This window comes from Neomonachus schauinslandi, chromosome X, assembly GCF_002201575.2.
Source record: "Neomonachus schauinslandi chromosome X, ASM220157v2, whole genome shotgun sequence".
Taxonomy (NCBI): domain Eukaryota; kingdom Metazoa; phylum Chordata; class Mammalia; order Carnivora; family Phocidae; genus Neomonachus; species Neomonachus schauinslandi.
This window is the reverse complement of record NC_058419.1, coordinates 40,905,594-40,925,950: the sequence shown is the minus strand read 5'-3', so window position 1 is coordinate 40,925,950 and position 20,357 is coordinate 40,905,594. Positions and strand designations below refer to the sequence as shown.

The 20,357-nt window shown below is 39.2% G+C and overlaps 1 protein-coding gene across 2 annotated transcripts in view; it reads left to right on the top strand.

The window, feature by feature from the left end:
• The first annotated feature begins 1,971 nt into the window (after nucleotides 1–1,971).
• RNF128 (ring finger protein 128) overlaps nucleotides 1,972–20,357 on the top strand; it is a 112,365-nt gene continuing 93,979 nt past the window's right edge. For both annotated transcript variants that reach the window (XM_021678145.1, XM_021678140.2), the window contains exon 1: nucleotides 1,972–2,688. In XM_021678145.1, the coding sequence (XP_021533820.1) occupies nucleotides 2,283–2,688 (406 nt within the window). In that variant the 5' untranslated portion in view covers nucleotides 1,972–2,282. The remainder of the gene's footprint in view (nucleotides 2,689–20,357) is intronic.

Below are 20,357 nucleotides of genomic sequence, written 5' to 3'. Positions count from 1 at the left end.
GACTTTAGAAACACTGAATAAGCACTAGACCACTCACCCCCCAGCAAATTACCTTAAGAAAAATTACATTGGTGGGTGTTTATTATTCTGGGACTAATTTTACTTAATCGCAAATTTTTAAAAATCTAAGATTATCTTTGTAAGTTAAAACTCTCTCTCTCTCTCTCTGAAAGTCATATAAATGCACCTATGTACAAGATATATAATGCTGGTTACCATATGAAGTGATGCACTTCAACCTTCAGAGCAATTTTAAATAGTTTAGTAAAATTATCTTTAATGCCCCAGCACTGCCACAAAATGTTACAGGAAAGTTGTCATTTTTAAGGCCTGGAATGATTTAACTTCTACAAAAAATATAATGTGAAGATTTGAAACTATTAAGTTACCATGGACAAAACTTAACTTCTAATGGATTTAGCTAGTTTCTCACTAATCTGTTTTTAAACTATTTCATGAAAAGTTTCTCCTTGAGAAGCAATTTAATACCTGGTAGGAAAAGTGAAATAAAATTTCTAGGACTTGACTAATTATTTGCATGTTGCGTGCTAATGTTGCATTTATCAGAGATGTCTTTCGGCAATCAGCAAACCAACGGTTTTAGCAATAGTAACACTTCCCTTTTCAATTTGACAGTTTTCTTTGTCCATTGAGGACAGGCTTTATTATGAGTTTGAACATTGAAATCATAGTCTCAATAGCAAAATAATAAACTATTTGTGTTTACTTTTAAGTAGACCACAAGCTAATACACCTAGACCTTTAACTTTCCAGTTCAATTCCATGAATAATTATTAACTGATTACTATGTATAAGGTGTTTATAATAAAAGGTATTGTGGAGAGGGGATACACAGGTGAGTAACCGACAGCTATAATAGGATAGAAAGATTAAATCGGTAGCGTGCATCTGTTGGGATTTATTCATCAGTTTCTATTGCACATTTCCTGAACTCCTCCCTTCTGCTGAATAGTGTTACTGTTCATTCCTACCGCAGGGTCCACTCCAGCGCTGTTATCTCAGATGCCTAAGGATAGACAAGAAGTAGGGGAAGAAATATCTTCATTGATGATCTCGTTCAACAATGTCTCCTATTTTCCTATTTTCTGTTGTCCTGTTCCCTTGGCTCTAGTAGTCTGTCTGGTTCCAGACTACTTCCCTTGGACTTCAGACCACCATTGTGCCTGCCTTCCTTTTGACCTGGTGTCCTCGGCTTCTCTGACAGCCTGATGCCTGTTGTCTCATTTGCTGACTCTTAGCCCAGATTCCTGATATCTCTATCTTGTTGTCCATTTATCTACCTCTTCACCAGCCCTTGGCACATATAGCAATCTCCCTAGTCCGGCCACTTGCCCAGACCGGTTGACCCCTCAGCAATACGTATCAGTTGCACTCCTGATTAAAAGCAGAGCTTACAATAAAGGAAGTGACAAAATAAATAAGTCTGCCTAGACATCTGAAAGCACTAGAATTAAAAAGACTAAATATTCACAATTAAACCTTGACCAATCTTCTGTTACAGCATAACACATGGGACATAAAAATTAATGGAATGCAGCTACTCAGGTATCGGGCAATCAACAAATATTTGAGTGCCTACCATGGGCAAGGCACTGTACTTGAAAGGATCCCTAGCCACTGAAATATGTTTACTTTTCAACGGATAAACAAGGTGGCAGAAGATATTCCTTGGGGAGCCTGTTAAGAAAAATTCCACAAAGAAATAAAAGGCGGAAAGGCTATGAAACCAATTCTACTCCTACCATAGCAGTTAAACTTCTGGATCTTAACTCCTGGCTGAACTGGTTGATAGCATATTTCAGCAGGGCTTGGAAAACCAGTTTGTTTTAGATATTCTGAGAGGTGACTTTCAGCCTCGTCACGTGGGATTCCCAAGAGTCCAGTTCCTCATTCCGATCCACTCCATGTTTATGAAATTGCATTAGCTGGCACATTAAGAAAAAATCTCAGTGCAGGAAGTCATCCAATCCTGATAAGTTGACATGTAGAATAAAGTTTATGGTGTTATTTATTGCTAAGGTAGTCCTGGTTAAAGGTTACGTGTGTACCGCTGGAGGAGGGGCAGGCAAGGGAGAATGTAGGTAACTAAAGTGAAATAGAGCTGATGTATTCAGAGCTTACGTTGCTAGAGGTGAGATCAGTTACCTACTCGCAACTGAAATTTCAAACTTCTGCTTAGCAGGGACCTGAGTGGACAAATGGTGACTGATAGTTGGAAATACCGGCAGACATCTTAAGTTTTATGTTCAGATGAACGAGCAATGAACCAGGAGAATAAGTCCAGTTGTTTTTGGCTGCTTGTAATTTTTATCTTCTTATTTAAAATCACAGCGTCTTTTTCAATGAATGCCTATGTGACTGTGACTTATTATAATGAAACCAGCAACTACACTACAATAGAGAGGTGTGAATGTGGTGTTTATGGATTAGCTTCACCAGTGGCTAATGCTATGGGGGTGGTGAGCATCCCTAAGAACAATAAGTACCAAGCTTGTGACTACAACACTGAGTTTACTAATACTAACAGTCCCTGGATTGCGCTGATAGAAAGAGGTAATTGTACATTTTTGGAAAAAATTCAAGCAGCGGGCAGAAGAAACGCAGATGCTGTTGTGATTTACAATGTTCCGGACACTGGCAACCAGACGATACAGATGGCCAATTTCGGTAAGTAACATCCGAGTCCCAAAGAGGGTTTATGTCTTTGTTTATCTTAAAATGGTATTTCCATCTAGAATTACTCTAAGATCTGGCAATGACATTGTAAAACTATTTATTTATTTATTTATTTTTTGCCCAGCACGACTTGGAATCTCTTTACTATTATTACTTAATATTTGTAATTAATTTGCTCCAAGGACAAAAACAATTCATGAAGTGATCCCTATTTTCTTTCACGAGTTTCTTAGTTGTATTAGTTTGCTCACTGTTTATTACATAACTGCTTTTGAAGAAAACGTACCTTACCTATGAACATTAAAGAAAACAAATATTTTATATCCATTTTCAATTTGTGTTTTTCAGTTCAATTCATTTTCTTAGGCAGAAAGGATTGTACGTATTCAAGTATGCAGTAACTATAAAACTGATTAATTATTATGAGTAAACAATAGCATCTTGTAAGTGTACAAAATGTTTACAGAAATGAGAATTCGACTATCTGCTGTGTATGAGATTTGAATCTGTTTGTGGGACTAATACATATAAAACTACGCCCTAAGAAAAATTATATATTGGAAAAGGCATGGTAGAAATAGGATCACACTGAAATTTACATCAAAAGTAAAAGTTTCCCTTAGAAGTATTTACTTAGGACTTCATAAGTAAATATAATCATCTAATTTATTAACTTCATATTGGAATTTACTTCCGAGAATTACTGTTTTCATTTTATTTGTTTTGTGAAACAATGCCACTTTCCAAGTAAATGGTGTTTAAACTAGTAAAGAGCTAGATTTCTTGGGCGCCTGGGTGGCTCAGTCGTTAAGCGTCTGCCCTCGGCTCAGGTCATGATCCCAGGGTCCTGGGATCGAGTCCCACATCGGGCTCCCTGCTCTGCGGGAAGCCTGCTTCTCCCTCTCCCACTCCCCCTGCTTGTGTTCCTGCTCTCGCTATGTCTCTCTCTGTCAAAAGAATAAATAAAATCTTTAAAAAAAAAAAAAAGAGCTAGATTTCTTACCCAAGTTTTCTATACTATGGGCAAGAATGGGTATTTCTAGCCCCAGATGGCTAAAGAAAAAAAAAAAAAAGGTAAGAATTTCAAACAGGGTAAGAACTGCAAAAACACAATATCAGGATAACTGGTTATCACCACCAAACTTGGCCCCTGAGGAAATTAATGTAAATTCAACACATTTCAGAATTGTAAAAGAGAGAAAATCAAATTTGTGTTAAGAATAGTAGCGATTGGAACATGCAGGTTATACACATGCAATATGGCAGCTTAGTACTAATGTGGGAAAACCAAGCTGCTTGTTTCTCTGGGTATCAAAACGCCAGGTAAAGACGGTCTTTTCAGCAGTACAAAATCATCATAAGTGTACAAAACGCCACTCGCTAACTTTTGTAATATATCCTGGATGCTCCCAGAACTCAGGCATTCACACTTTTTTCTTTTGGAGTTCAGAGAACTCCAGAAGCCTTCCCTGTGTATTCCTACATTTTTACAGGTGACTTTTATTTTTGTAGAAATAGACACAGCCTTCTCATGAAAATCAGAAACTAAACCTGTTCTAAGGAACCTACTTCCCTAATGTTTCAACTTGGATTCTGAGTGCTCTAGGTTTCCTTTTGCACGGACCATCGCCTTGTTTTCACCCCCCTGCTATTTTTGAAGTATAAACAGTACCAAACTAAATAGCAGTCCGGTTTTCAAAACTTGCTTTGCAACGTGCAGTAGGGGCCAACGTCTAGTGGAATGTGGGGACCCAGCCACTGATTTGAAAAGATTTGCCAAAGGTCACTTAACAGTAAATCTCGCCAAAAGGCATGCACACAGTCATCTGAACGTCTGACTCCGAGCAGAGTATTAAAAACAAGGCAGTTACATTTAGCATTCGATATGTACTTCCAGCGTACTCAAGGATACGTGATCAAAAACATTTTTTAAAACTACTGCATTGTCCCTCTTTTCAAATAAGTGCATTGAAAAAGAGAGCATAATGATAGTCATTGTAATAGTTTATATTTGTTGCCCTTTACTATATGTCAGGCACTGTTGTTGGGCCTTTATTTTATTTTTTCACTTCTCCTATTACCACTTTATTTTTTTATTTAAATTCAATTAGCCAACATATAGTACATCATTAGTTTCAGAGGTAGAGTTCAGTAATTCATCAATCTTATATAACACCCCGCGCTATCACATCACATGCCCTCCTTAATGCCCATCACCCAGTTACTCCATCCCCCCACCCCCTCCCCTCCAGCAACCCTCAGTTTATTCCCTAGAGTTAAGATTCTCTCATGGTTTGTCTCCCTCTCTGATTATTGATCTTTAACATTCAATGTTCTCAGCCCTGAAGAATTAAAATTGTAAGTTTAGTGTCTTGCAGTTATAAGACCTGTCAAGTAGCGTGTTATTGGAGTTCTCCCTTCCCAGAAATTTCCCTTATATAGAAATTATTAGATGATGCAGTCGACACAGTGAAGCAAGTGTGGATACAAAAACTCTATGATCAACTTCTAGACCATTAAAGACCGAGTCATTATTTTGTAACAGAAGCCAAAATGGTGTGAATTTTTGCTGTCTTTTCATTAGTGTTCTGGGTTTTGTTTTTTTTTTTTACTTTTGTATTATTCTTTTTTATTTTTTTAATTATTATGTTCAATTAGCCAACACATAGTACATCACTAATTTTTGATGTAGTGTTCAATGATTGTTTAAGCACAGAGGGTGGGGCAACAAATCCTCCTCCTCCTCCTCCTCCTCCTCCTCCTCCTCCTCCAGAACCTCCCGGCTACATCTCCATCACCTCATCTTTTATCACCCCTAAAAACCACCTTTTCAGAAAATCACACTCTGGCCCCCTCAGGGCTGTAGCACCCTTTCCTTCCTGCCCTGCTCCACTTACCTCTGCATTCCTTCGGTCCCATTTTTCCATGCTGGGCCTTGGGAGCCTTTCCACAATGTTGTGCCTCCTTGCTTACTGATGTCAATGCCCTCTGACCAAAGACCACTAGGGGCAGACCTGTCATCGGAAAAGTTAGGTTTATTATTTACTGCAGCAAAGGGAGAATGTGCACCATGGGACACCATGGGTCACATCAATAAGAGGGTGGTAGAAGGGACTTAAAGGATTTGGGCTTGCTTTCGATGATCTGGACGAGGGTTTAGGGAAGCAAGCCATTTACCAACCATCCCAGTTCGCCTGAGACTGAAGGATTTCCTGGAATGTGGGATTTTCAGTGCTTAAACCAGGAAATTCCTGGGGAAACCAGGCTGAGTCAACTACTCTAGCTGGTTTTGTTCTTGGTTTAGAGGCTATCAGAAAGTGGGGGCAATTCTGCAATTGGATTTCTAAATCAATCTTCTCTCTAAATGGGGAAGACTGACCTGAAGCTAGAGCAGTAACTGGTAAAGAAACAACAGTCACTCGTGTTAGCCAGGATAGGAGATGTTTGGTAATTTTTGTGGGTTGGACACTTTTCATATTTTGACTATGTTCAGACATGATGGTGGAGTGGTCTTATTTTTGTCTTGATCTGTCATGGTCGCAGAACGACCTTCCCTAATGTTGATGTTCCGTGAGACTATGTTCAACAAGAAAACACCAAGGCCCACTTAATTGTGGCAGGCTGGGTCCCAGATGTCAGAGGCTGCTTGTCTCTTTCTCACTGACAACACACTATGCCCGTGCCTTACTGTGGTACAAATACATTCTCCTCCCACTGCCCACAACCACCGCCATTTTATATTTCTGGGCCTCCTCTTCCCCTCTAGGTTGCCTTCAAAGTCCCCAACAAACATAAAGGATGCCTCTGCACTCCTTGCCTCTCATGGTTTCATGACATGGGTACAGAATGTCCTTACTCCTGGGCCCAGTCTATTTATAGCCTCCCTAGTAGCAGGCTTCTTTTTTCTGAAGCGGACAACTTCGGTCTGAGAAGAGCGTCCACTGAGGAGGAATAATGGATAGCCTAATGCTTGGAGGTGAATCTTTAATTCAACGTTGTCCAGTTCGCAGTCTGTTTTGACTTTGCCCTTTGACGGTGTTGGAAACAGGAGGATATGCTTATGGTATCCTTAAGTAATGATGTAACGTCTTAACAACACTTTCCAAATGTTCCAGACATCCATCCCGTTCTGTCCCAGATATGCAAGAAAAATCAAGAGGCCCATTATGAAAGTCTAAAATTTGGAACCTGTTAAGTACTTACTGGATAAGCAAACAGGTCCTGAAAGTGAACTATGCTGTTAATGGGTAAATTGCCTTAAGAAATGCTTAGGTTTGAATGCAGTTTATTTCAGCCAGGTCAATAATCTGGAGGGGATAAAATGGTTCTTACATTTTTATCATTTCAACTGTGTCGAATGAAGGGGATCTCAGGGTAAGGTTTGAAGCATTTCAGAATCCTCCAATCTCATCAATTCCTGAGCAAGTATGTGTAGGGATAGGAAGGATTTAATCAGAGCAGCAAATGCAAATGCTAAATGTTTTGGGGAAATGTCTTCTAGAAATGAAAGAGGAAATAAACACATAGTATATAAATGGAGAAAATAATTTAAAAAAACTTCTCTACGGTTAGACTCAGATATATACATAAAGAACTTAATTCAAGAAAAGTAATCAGTTCCCATTCAAAGGAATCTCACATCTGTCTAGTTGTACCATCCCCAAGACTTTATCCTCAGACCGTTCCAACAGCTTCCTAACTGATCTTGATTCTCTTGTCCCCTTCCAAGCCGATCCCCACACTGAAGCCAAAGTGGCTTTTGAGAAAAGATAAGCCACACCCTGTCTAAAATCTTTTAGTAGCGTCCCATGGCACTTAGAGTAAATTCAAACTCTTTCCCATGTCCTTACCTAGCCGTGAATCACCTGGCTCCTGCCTACCACTCTGACCTCATCTCCTCTAACCTCCCCGCCTCCCCACCTCCACCGCCCCCACCCACCCCCGCCACTCCCTCCGCTCCAGCCACACTGGCTTCCTTTCAGTCCCTCCATTCCTCTGAACTCTTCCCTGCCCTTGAGCCTGAAAGTACTTGACACCTCCCTCTTCTTCACCCTTATATCTCATTAAACATAAAGTCCTGTTGATCTGACCTCCAAGCATTACTTTTTTTAAGTTTTTATTTAAATTCCAGTTAGTTAACATACAGTGTAATATTAGTTTCAAGCATACAATAGAGTAATTCAACACTTCCGTACATCACCCGGTGCTCATCACAAGTGCCCTCCTTAATCCCCATCTCCTATGTCACCCATCCCCCAACACCCTCCCCTCCGGTAACCATCAGTTTGTTCTCTAGAGTTAAGAGTCTTGTTTTTTGGTTTCTCTCTCACACACTCTCTCTCTTTTTCTTGGCTTGTTTGTTTTGTTTCTTAAATTCCACATATGAGTGAAATCTTGTGGTATTTATCTTTGTCTGACTTATTTTGCTTAGCATTATACTCTCTAGCTCCATTCATGTCACTGCAAATGGCAAGATGTCATTCTTTTTATGGCCGAATAATATTCCATTGTATATATGTGTGTGTGTATATATATATATATGTATATATCACAACTTCTTTGTCCATTCTCATATCGATCCACACTTAGGATGCTTCCATAATTTGGCTATTATAAATAATGCTGCTATAAACATCGGGGTGCATGTATTCCTTTGAACTAGTGTTCTTGTATTCTTTGGGGGAAATACCCAGTAGTTCAGTTGCTGGATCACAGGGTAGTTCTATTTTTAACTTTTTGAGAAATCTCCATACTGTTTTCCACAGTGGCTGCACCAGTTTGCCTTCCCACCAACAGGGCTTGAGGGTTCCTTTTTCTCCACATCCTCGTCAACACTTGCTTCTTGTGTCGTTGATTTTAGCCATTCTGACACGTGTGAGGTGATATCTCAATTAGTTTTGATTTGCATTTCCCTGATGATAAGTAATGATGAGCATCTTTTCATGTGTCTGTTGGCCATCTGGATGTCTTCTTGGAGAAATATCTGTTTATGTCTTCTGCCCATTTTTAATTGCATTATTTGTCTTTTAGGTGTTGAGTTGTATAAGTGATTTATATATTTTGGATAATAACCCTTTATCACATATGTCATTTGCAAATATTTTCTCCCATTCAGTAGGTTGCCTTTTAGTTTAGTTGATTGTTTCCTTCGCTGTGCAGAAGTTTTTTATTTTGATGCAGTCTCAATAGCTTATTTTTGCTTTTGTTTCCCTTGCCTCAGGAGACATATCTAGTAAGAAATTGCTATAGCAGTTGTCAGAGAAGTTACTGCTTACATTCTCTTCTAGGATTTTTATGATTGCAGGTCTCACATTTAGGTCTTTAATACATTATGAATTTATTTTTCTGTATGGTGTAAGAAAGAGGTCCAGTGGGGCACCTGGGTGGCTCAGTCATTAAACATCTGCCTTCGACTAGGGTCATGATCTCAGGGTCCTGGGATCAAGCCCCGCATCGGGCTCCCTGCTCAGCGGGAAGCCTGCTTCTCCCTCTCCCACTCCCCCTGCTTGTGTTCCCTCTCTCGCTGTGTCTCTCTCTGTCAAATAAATAAATAAAATCTTTTTTAAAAAAAGAAAGTGGTCCAGTTTCATTGTTTTGCATGTTGCTGTCCAGTTTTCCCAAACCATTCGTTGAAGAGACTGTTTCCTCATTGGATGTTCTTTCCTGCTTTGTTGAATATCAATTGACCATATACTTGTGGGTTCGTTCTGGGTTTTCTATTCTGTTCCATTGATCTATATGTCTATTTTTATGCCAGTACCATACTGTTTTGATTACTACAGCTTTGTAATATAACCCAAGGTCCGGAATTGTGATGCCTCCAGCTTTGCTTTTCTTTTTTCACGTTTTCACGTTTTAGATGCAAAAATTCTCAACCAAATGATAGCAAACTGGATTCAACAATACATTAAAAATATCATTCACCATGATCAAGTGGGATTTATTCCTGCAATGCAAGGGTGGCTCAGTGTTAGCAAATCAATTGATGTGGTGCATCACATCAATAAGAGAAAGGATAAGATCATTTTACAGCTACCTGATCATTTCCATGCATGATAAAAACCCTCAACAAAGTAGGTTTATTTTTTTTATTATTTTCTATTAAAGGTTTATTTATTTATTTAGGGAGAGAGAACACGTTTGCTTTGGCTATTCAGGTTTTTTTGTGGTTCCATATAAATTTTAGGATTGTTTGTTCTAGCTCTGTGAAAAATGCTGTTGGTATTTTTATAGGGATTACATAAAATCTGTAGATTGCTTTGGGTAGTACAGACATGTTCTTCCAATCCATGAGTATGGAATGTCTTCCATTTCTTTGTGTCATCTTCAATTTCTTTCATCAGTGTTTTAAAGTTTTCAGAGTACAGATCTTTCCCCTCTTTGGTTAGGTTTGTTCCTAAGTATCTTATTATTTTAGGTGTAATTGTAAATGAGATTGATTCCTTGATTTCTCTTTCTGCTGCTTCATTATTGGTGTATAGAAATGCAACAGATTTATATATGTTGATTTTGTATCCTGCAACTTTACTGAATTCGTTTATCAGTTCTATCAATTTTTTGGTGGAGTCTTCTGGGTTTTCTATATATAGTATCATGTCATCTGCAAATAGTGAAAGTTTGACTCTTCCTTACCGACTTGGATGCCTTTTATTTCTTTTTGTTGTCTGATTGCTATGGCTAAGACTTCCAGTACTATAAGGGGCGCCTGGGTGGCTCAGATGGTTAAGCATCTGCCTTCGGCTCAGGTCATGATCCCAGGGTCCTGGGATCGAGTCCCGCATCGGGCTCCCTGCTCCTTGGGAGCCTGCTTCTCCCTCTGTTTCTCTCTCTCTCTCTCTCTATCATGAATAAATAAATAAAATCTTAAAAAAAAAAAAAAAGACTTCCAGTACTATGTTGAATAAAAGTGGTGAGAGTGGACATCCTTGTCTTGTTCCTGACCTTAAGGGAAATGTTCTCAGTTTTTTCCCCATTAAGGATGATGTTAGCTCTGGGTTTTTCATATGGCCTTTATTATGTTGAGGTATGTTCCCTCTAAACCTGCTTTGTTGAGGCGCCTGGATGAATCAGTTGGTTGAGTGTCTGACTCTTGGTTTTGGCTCAGGTTGTGAGCTCATGGTCATGGGATTGAGCCCCAAATTGGGTCACTGCTCAGCAGGGAGTCTGCTTGAGGATTCTCTCCCTCTGCGCCTCCCCCAACTCAAGTTCACATGCACATGCGTGTTCTCTCTCCCTAAATAAATAAATAAATAAACCTTTAATAGAAAATAATAAAAAAATAAACCTACTTTGTTGAGGGTTTTTATCATGCATGGAAATGATCAGGTAGCTGTAAAATGATCTTATCCTTTCTCTTATTGATGTGATGCACCACATCAACTGATTTGCTAACACTGAGCCACCCTTGCATTGCAGGAATAAATCCCACTTGATCATGGTGAATGATATTTTTAATGTATTGTTGAATTCAGTTTGCTATCATTTGGTTAAGAATTTTTGCATCTATGTTCATCAGGGATATTGGCCTGTAGTTCTCTTTTTCAATCATGTCTTTATCTAGTTTTATGATTAGGGCAATGCTGGCCTCATAGAATGAATTTGGAAGTTTTCCTTCCTTTTCTATTTTTTGGAATAGTTTAAGAATAAGTATTAGTTTTTCTTTAAATGTTTGGTAGAATTTGCCTGTGAAGCCATCTGGTCCTGTACTTTTGTTTGTTGGGAGTGTTTTGATTACTGACTCAATTTCTTTTTTGTTGTAAAGATTTTATTTATTTATTTGAGAGAGAAAGAGCAGTGGCAGAGAGAGAAGGAGAAGCAGACTCCCCTGCTGAGCAGGAAGCCCAACACGGGGCTCAATCCCAGAACCCTGGGATCATGACCTGAGCCATAGGCAGATGCTTAACCGACTAAGCCACCCAGGCATCCCCCAAAACTAAAATGATTCTGATGCAACCAGTTTGGCACCAGTCTGGGATGGACATTCAGGAACCATGGAGTAAGACAATAAAGACAAATATGAAGGATTATTTCCAGATGGCCTTGGTTAAACTACATGTATATAATTTGGGAGGGTTTTTTGTTTTTTTGTTTTTTGTTTTTTACTATTTAGCCTTTTTAAATTATTATTATCTTGTTCAATTAGCCAGCATATAGTACATCATTAGTTTTTGATGTAGTGTTCAATGATTCCTTGGTTGCGTATAACACCCAGTACTCATCACCACACGTGCCCTCCTTAATACCCATCTCCCAGCTAGCCCATCCCCCCACCTCCCTCCCTTCTGTAACCCTCAGTTTGTTTCCTGGAGTCCAGAGTCTCTCATGGTTTGTCTCCTTCTCTGATTTCTTCCCATTCAGTTTTCCCTCCCTTCCCCTCTGGTCCTCCGTGCTATTCCTTATGTTCCACATATGAGTGAAACCATATGATAATTGACTGACTCAATTTCTTTGCCAGTTATCAATCTGTTCAAATTTTCTATTTCTTCCTGTTTCAGTTTTGGTAGTATATGTTCCTAGGAATTGTCCAATTTGTTGGCATATACTTTTTCATAATATTCTCTTATTATTGTTTGTATTTCTGTGGCGTTGGTTGTTATTTCTCCTCTCTTGTTTGTAATTTTATTTATTTGAATCCTTTCTCCTTATTCTTGATAAGTCTGGCCAGAGGTTTATCAGTTTTATTGATTTTTTTCCCAAGAACCAGCTCCTGGTTTCACTGATCTATTCTTATTATTATTATTTTTTTTAGTTTCTATAACATTTATTTCTGTTCTCATCTTTATTATTTCTATTCTTCTGCTGGTTTTAAGCTTTTTTTATTGTTCCTTTTCTAGCTCCTTTAGGTGCAAGGTTAGGTTGTTTATTTGACATTTTTCTTGCTTCTTAAGGTAGGCCTGTATTGCTATAAACTTCCCTCTTAGAATGACTTTTGCTGCATCCCAGAGGTTTTGGACTGTTCTGTTTTCATTCTCATTTGTCTCCGTGTATTTTTTTTTTTTTTTACTTCTTCTTTGAGTTCCTGGTTGACCCATTCACTATTTAGTAGCATGTTATTTAACCTCCATGTATTTGTGATCTTTCCAGACTTTTTCTTGTGGTTGACTTCTAGTTTCATAGCATTGCGGCCATAAAAGGTGCAGGATATGAATTCGATCTTCTTGAATTTGTTGAGGCTTGTTTTGTGGCCTAATATGTGATCGAAATGTCTCTTATTTTGGGCAGTCTGCCTCAACCACAGTATTTCCCATCAAACCCTGCTGCTCATTTCTGTTTAAATGTCTTATGATGTGTAATTATTTCGTTATTTGTTTGTTATCTGCTTCTCCCACTTGATTGTAAGTTCCAGGAGGGCAGAAACCATGTCTGTCCTGCTTGCCATTGTATCCATTGTACTGAGCATAACTTGTGGTCTTCACTAGTTGTTGAATGAATCAAAGTTTAATAAACTAGAAAGCAATTTCCTTTTACATATTAAAATGTGGGCAAATTTCAGTGAAATTAATTAGGTGAATACAGCAAATTATTGCATTTTAAAATTGTTTTTATTTTTACCTACACAAGTAGTACTTTCTCCTTTAAAAAAAAACACTAGAGATTAAAGTCCACCTTGATTCACCCCCAATCTCAGTCCTCTCCCAAGAAAAAAACATTGTTATTCATCCAGTAGGTAACCTTTCAGACTTTTTTTATTGATTTTCACATATATATATAACCTATAGAAAATACAGTCAACTTGTGTTTTATTTTTAACATTGACGAAATTATTCTGCAGCTTGCTTTTATTACTCAACTGTAGGACTTGGGGTTATTTCCATGCTAATACATTTACATTTAGATCTAATTAATTCAACTACTGAATAATATTTCTTTTTTTTTTTATTTTTTTTATTCTTATGTTAATCCCCATACATTACATCATTAGTTTTAGATGAAGTGTTCCATGATTCATTGTTTGTGCATAACACCCAGTGCTCCATGCAGAATGTGCCCTCCTCAATACCCACCACCAGGCTAACCCATCCTCCCACCCCCCTCCCCTCTAGAACCCTGTTTGTTTTTCAGAGTCCATCGTCTCTCATGGTTCGTCTACCCCTCCGATTTCCCCCGCTTCATTCTTCCCCTCCCGCTACCTTCTTCTTCTTCTTTTTTTTTTTCCTTAACATATATTGCATTATTTGTTTCAGAGGTACAGATCTGAGATTCAACAGTCTTGCACAATTCACAGCGCTTACCAGAGCACATACCCTCCCCAGTGTCTATCACCCAGTCACCCCATCCCTCCCACCCCACCCACCACTCCAGCAACCCTTAGTTTGTTTCCTGCAATTAAGAATTCCTCATACAGTGAGATCATATGATACATGTCTTTCTCTGTTTGACTTATTTCACTCAACATAATACCCTCCAGTTCCATCCACGTCGTTGCAAATGGCAAGATCTCATTCCTTTTGATGGCTGCATAATATTCCATTGTGTATATATACCACATCTTCTTTATCCATTCATCTGTTGATGGACATCTTGGCTCTTTCCACAGTTTGGCTATTGTGGACATTGCTGCTATAAACATCGGGGTGCACGTACCTTTTCGGATCCCTACTTTTGTATCTTTGGGGTAAATACCCAGTAGTGCAATTGCTGGATCATATGGTAGTTCTATTTTCAACTTTTTGAGGAACCTCCATACTGTTTTCCAGAGTGGCTGCACCAGCTTGCATTCCCACCAACAGTGTAGGAGGGTTCCCCTTTCTCCGCATCCCCGCCAACATCTGTCGTTTCCTGACTTCTTAATTTTAGCCATTCTGACTGGTGTGAGGTGGTATCTCATTGAGGTTTTGATTTGGATTTCCCTGATGCCGAGCGATATTGAGCACTTTTTCATGTGTCTGTTGGCCATTTGGATGTCTTCTTTGGAAAAATGTCTGTTCATGTCTTCTGCCCATTTCTTGATTGGATTCTTTGTTCTTTGGGTGTTGAGTTTGATGAGTTCTTTATAGATTTTGGATACTAGCCCTTTCTCTGATGTGTCATTTGCAAATATCTTCTCCCATTCTGTCGGTTGTCTTTTGGTTTTGTTGACTGTTCCCTTTGCTTTGCAAAAGCTTTTTATCTTGATGAAGTCCCAATAGTTCATTTTTGCCCTTGCTTCCCTTGCCTTTGGCGATGTTTCTAGGAAGAAGTTGCTTCGGCTGAGGTTGAAGAGGTTGCTGCCCGTGTTCTCCTTTAGGATTTTGATGGACTCCTGTCTCACATTGAGGTCTTTCAACCATTTTGAATCTATTTTTGTGTGTGGTGTAAGGAAATGGTCCAGTTTCATTCTTCTGCATGTGGCTATCCAATTTTCCCAACACCATTTGTTGAAGAGACTGTCTTTATTCCATTGGACATTCTTTCCTGCTTTGTCAAAGATGAGTTGACCATAGAGTTGAGGGTCCATTTCTGGGCTCTCTATTCTGTTCCATTGATCTATGTGTCTGTTTTTGTGCCAGTACCATACTGTCTTGATGATGACAGCTTTGTAATAGAGCTGGAAGTCCGGAATTGTGATGCCGCTGGCTTTGCTTTTCTTTTTCAACATTCCTCTGGCTATGCGGGGTCTTTTCTGGTTCCATACAAATTTTAGGATTATTTGTTCCATTTCTTTGAAAAAAGTGGATGGTATTTTGATGGGGATTGCATTGAATGTGTAGATTGCTCTAGGTAGCATTGACATCTTCACAATATTTGTTCTTCCAATCCATGAGCATGGAACGTTTTTCCATTTCTTTGTGTCTTCCTCAATTTCTTTCATGAGTATTTTATAGTTTTCTGAGTACAGATCCTTTGCCTCTTTGGTTAGATTTATTCCTAGGTATCTTATGGTTTTGGGTGCAATTGTAAATGGGATCGACTCCTTAATTTCTCTTTCTTCTGTTTTGTTGTTGGTGTATAGGAATGCCACTGACTTCTGTGCATTGATTTTATATCCTGCCACTTTACTGAATTCCTGTATGAGTTCTAGCAGTTTTGGGGTGGAGTCTTTTGGGTTTTCCACATAAAGTATCATATCATCTACAAAGAGTGAGAGTTTGACTTCTTCTTTGCTGATTTGGATGCCTTTGATTTCTTTTTGTTGTCTGATTGCTGTGGCTAGGACTTCCAATACTATGTTGAATAGCAGTGGTGATAGTGGACATCCCTGCCGCGTTCCTGACCTTAGGGGGAAAGCTCTCAGTTTTTCCCCATTGAGAATGATATTCGCTGTAGGTTTTTCATAGATGGCTTTTATGATATTGAGGTATGTACCCTCTATCCCTATACTCTGAAGAGTTTTGATCAAGAAAGGATGCTGTACTTTGTCAAATGCTTTTTCTGCATCTATTGAGAGGATCATATGATTCTTGTTCTTTCTTTTGTTAATGTATTGTATCACATTGATTGATTTGCGGATGTTGAACCCACCTTGCAGCCCAGGGATAAATCCCACTTGGTCATGGTGAATAATCCTTTTAATGTACTGTTGGATCCTATTGGCTAGTATTTTGGTGAAAATTTTTGCATCCATGTTCATCAGGGATATTGGTCTGTAATTCTCCTTTTTGATGGGGTCTTTGTCTGGTTTTGGGATCAAGGTAATGCTGGCCTCATAAAATGAGTTTGGAAGTTTTCCTTCCATTTCTATTTTTTGGAACAGTTTCAGAAGAATAGGTATTAATTCTTCTTTAAATGTTTGGTAGAATTCCCCTGGGAAGCCATCTGGCCCTGGGCTTTTGTTTTTTGGGAGATTTTTGATGACTGCTTCAATTTCCTTAGTGGTTATAGGTCTGTTCAGGTTTTCTATTTCATCCTGGTTCAGTTTTGGTAGTTGATACATCTCTAGGAATGCATCCATTTCTTCCAGGTTATCTAATTTGCTGGCATAGAGTTGCTCATAATATGTTCTTATAATTGTTTGTATTTCTTTGGTGTTGGTTGTGATCTCTCCTCTTTCATTCATGATTTTGTTGATTTGGGTCATTTCTCTTCTCTTTTTGATAAGTCTGGCCAGGGGTTTATCAATCTTGTTAATTCTTTCAAAGAACTGGCTCCTAGTTTTGTTGATCTGTTCTACTGTTCTTTTAGTTTCTATTTCATTGATTTCTGCTCTGATCTTTATTATTTCTCTTCTCCTGCTGGGTTTAGGCTTTATTTGCTGTTCTTTCTCCAGCTCCTTTAGGTGGAGGGTTACGTTGTGTACTTGAGACCTTTCTTGCTTCTTGAGAAAGGCTTGTATTGCTATATACTTTCCTCTTAGGACTGCCTTTGCTGCATCCCAAAGATTTTGAATAGTTGTGTTTTCATTTTCATTGGTTTCCATGTATTTTTTTAATTCTTCTTTAATTTCCTGGTTGACCCATTCATTCTTCAGTAGGATGCTCTTTAGCCTCCATTTATTTGAGTTCTTTCCGACTTTCCTCTTGTGATTGAGTTCTAGTTTCAAAGCATTGTGGTCTGAAAATAGGCAGGGAATGATTCCAATCTTTTGGTACCGGTTGAGACCTGATTTATGACCTAGGATGTGATCTATTCTGGAGAATGTTCCATGGGCACTAGAGAAGAATGTGTATTCCGTTGCTTTGGGGTGGAATGTTCTGAATAGGTCTGTAAAGTCCATTTGGTCCAGTGTGTCATTTAAAGTCTTTATTTCCTTGTTGATCTTTTGCTTAGACGATCTGTCCATTTCAGTGAGGGGGGTGTTAAAGTCCCCCACTATTATTGTATTGTTGTCGATGTGTTTCTTTGCTTTTGTTATTAATTGGCTTATATAATTGGCTGCTCCCATGTTAGGGGCATAGATATTTACAATTGTTAGATCTTCTTGTTGGATAGATCCTTTAAGTAGGATATAGTGTCCTTCCTCATCTCTTATTACAGTCTTTGGTTTAAAATCTAATTTGTCTGATATAAGGATTGCCACCCCAGCTTTCTTTTGGTGTCCATTAGCATGGTAAATGGTTTTCCACCCCCTCACTTTCAATCTGGGGGTGTCTTTGGTTCTAAAATGAGTCTCTTGCAGACAGCATATCGATGGGTCTTGTTTTTTAATCCAGTCTGATAGCCTGTGTCTTTTGATTGGGGCATTGAGCCCATTTACATTCAGGGTAACTATTGAAAGATAGGAATTTAGTGCCATTGTATTGCCTGTAAGGTGACTGTTACCGTATATTGTCTGTGTTCCTTTCTGGTCTATATTGCTTTTAGGCTCTCTCTTTGCTTAGAGGACCCCTTTCAAGATTTCCTGTAGGGCTGGTTTTGTGTTTGCAAATTCCTTTAATTTTTGTTTGTCCTGGAAGCTTTTTATCTCTCCTTCAATTTTCAATGACAGCCTAGCTGGATAGAGTATTCTTGGCTGCATATTTTTCTCATTTAGTGCTCTGAATATATCCTGCCAGTCCTTTCTGGCCTGCCAGGTCTCTGTGGATAGGTCTGTTGCCAATCTAATGTTTCTACCCTTGTAGGTTACATATCTCTTCTCCCGAGCTGCTTTCAGGATTTTCTCTTTGTCTCTGAGACTCGTAAGTTTTACTATTAGATGTCGGGGTGTTGACCTATTTTTATTGATTTTGAGAGGGGTTCTCTGTGCTTCCTGGATTTTCATGCCTGTTTCCTTCCCCAAATTAGGGAAGTTCTCTGCTATAATTTGCTCCATTATACCTTCTGCCCCTCTCTCTCTTTCTTCTTCTTCTGGGATCCCAATTATTCTAATGTTGTTTCGTCTTATGGTATCGCTTATCTCTCGAATTCTGCCCTCGTGATCCAGTAGTTGTTTATCTCTCTTTTTCTCAGCTTCTTTATTTTCCATCATTTCATCTTCTATATTACTGATCTCTCTTCTGCCTCATTTATTCTAGCAGTTAGCGCCCCCATTTTTGATTGCACCTCATTAATAGCCTTTTTGATTTCTACTTGGTTGGATTTTAGTTCTTTTACATCTCCAGAAAGGGTTTCTCTAATAACTTCCATATTTTTTTCAAGCCCAGCTAGTATCTTTAAAGTGATGATTCTGAACTCTAGATCTGACATTGTACTAATGTCCGTATTGAGTAGGTCCCTGGCAGTCGGTACTACCTCTTGTTCTTTTTGTTGAGGTGATTTTTTCCATCTTGTCATTTTGTGCAGAGGAGAATAGATTAATGAGAGAACAAAATGCTAGCAGAGTAACAACGTCCCCAGAAAATATACTCTAAACAAATCAGAAAAGACTTGAAGCAGTGGGAAAAGAAAGGGAAAGAGAGAAAAAAGAAAAAGAAAAAAAAGAAAAAGATAAAGATAAAAACAAAAACAAACAAAACAACACAACAACAACAACAACAAAAAAACCAGAATGTGATCAAATATGATCAGGCTGGTATATAGATCAGTTCCACACACTAGATTTGGGGTGTATTTTGGTCTTTTAGAAGAAAGTGCCTCCCAAAATTTTAAAGAAAGAAAAACTTATATATGTACAAAAATAAGGGTTGATATGATGAAGGGATGGAATATGACTGTAAAGATGGAAATTATAAAAAATTTTATAAAAGGAATTGATAAGAAGTTGTTTGAAAAAAAGAAAGAAGAGGATTTAAAAAAAGAAAAAAAAAGGGAGAGGATGTGATCAGGCAGGGGAATAGAAAACACCATATACTAGAGATTTAGGGTATATTTTAATCTGTTAGAAGAAACTATCTCAAAATTTTAAAGAGAGAACAACTTATATATATAAGCCAAAAATACGGGTAACTACTATGAAGGGATAGAATATGACTCTAAAAATAAAAAATAAAATTTTTTTTTTTAAAAAAGGGATTGATAAGATGTTGGTTGAAAAAGGGAAAAAGAAAAATTCAAAAAGAAAAAAAAAGAAAAAAAGACAGTTAAAAAAAATTAACTTTGAAACACTAAAGAATCATGGTAAAAAAGCCATGAATTCTATGTGCAGTAGTCCCCTAGCGCTGGAGTTCTGCTGTTCTCATTGATCGGTAAACTTGGTCTTGGCTGGCTGTTCTCACTGATCTTCTGGGGAGGGGCCTGTTGCCGTGGTTTCCAAATGTCTTTGCCGGAGGCGGAATTGCCCCGCCCTTGCCCCCTCCCGGCTAAGTAACCTGCTCGGGTTTGCTCTCCGGGGCTTTTGTTCCCTGCGAGCTTTCCGTACAGCTTTGGAGGCGGAGAGTGAAAATGGCGGCCTCCCAATCTCTGCCCGGGAGGAGCCGAGAACTCGGGGCCCCGCTTCTCAGTGAGCCCCCAGAGAAAAGCCGTCAGTCACTCCCGTCTCCCCGGTCTCCGGCCGCACTCCGTGCTCACCCGGCCTGTGACCGCGCGTTTCTATCTCTGGCACCCGACCCTGGGTGGAGTCTCCAAACCCAGCAGATCCCTGCGGTGCACTCCCGCCCTGCTCCTCCCAGGGGAGGAAGGTGAGTCTCCCCGGATCTGCTGCTTGTTGGGTCCCTGCTGGAGGAGCAGTGGCCCGACTGTGCCGCGGATCCCGGTTTATGGCCACCCCGAGCTGAGAGCCCGCGCCTGGGCTCCGCCTCTGCAGCCGGCTTCCCTGCTCCGATACCTGGGAGCTCTGCCACACTCAGGCACCCCCGGTCTTTCTGTGACCCCGAGGGTCCTGAGACCACACTGTCCCGGAGGGTTCCACCCCCCGCTTAGCCACCAGA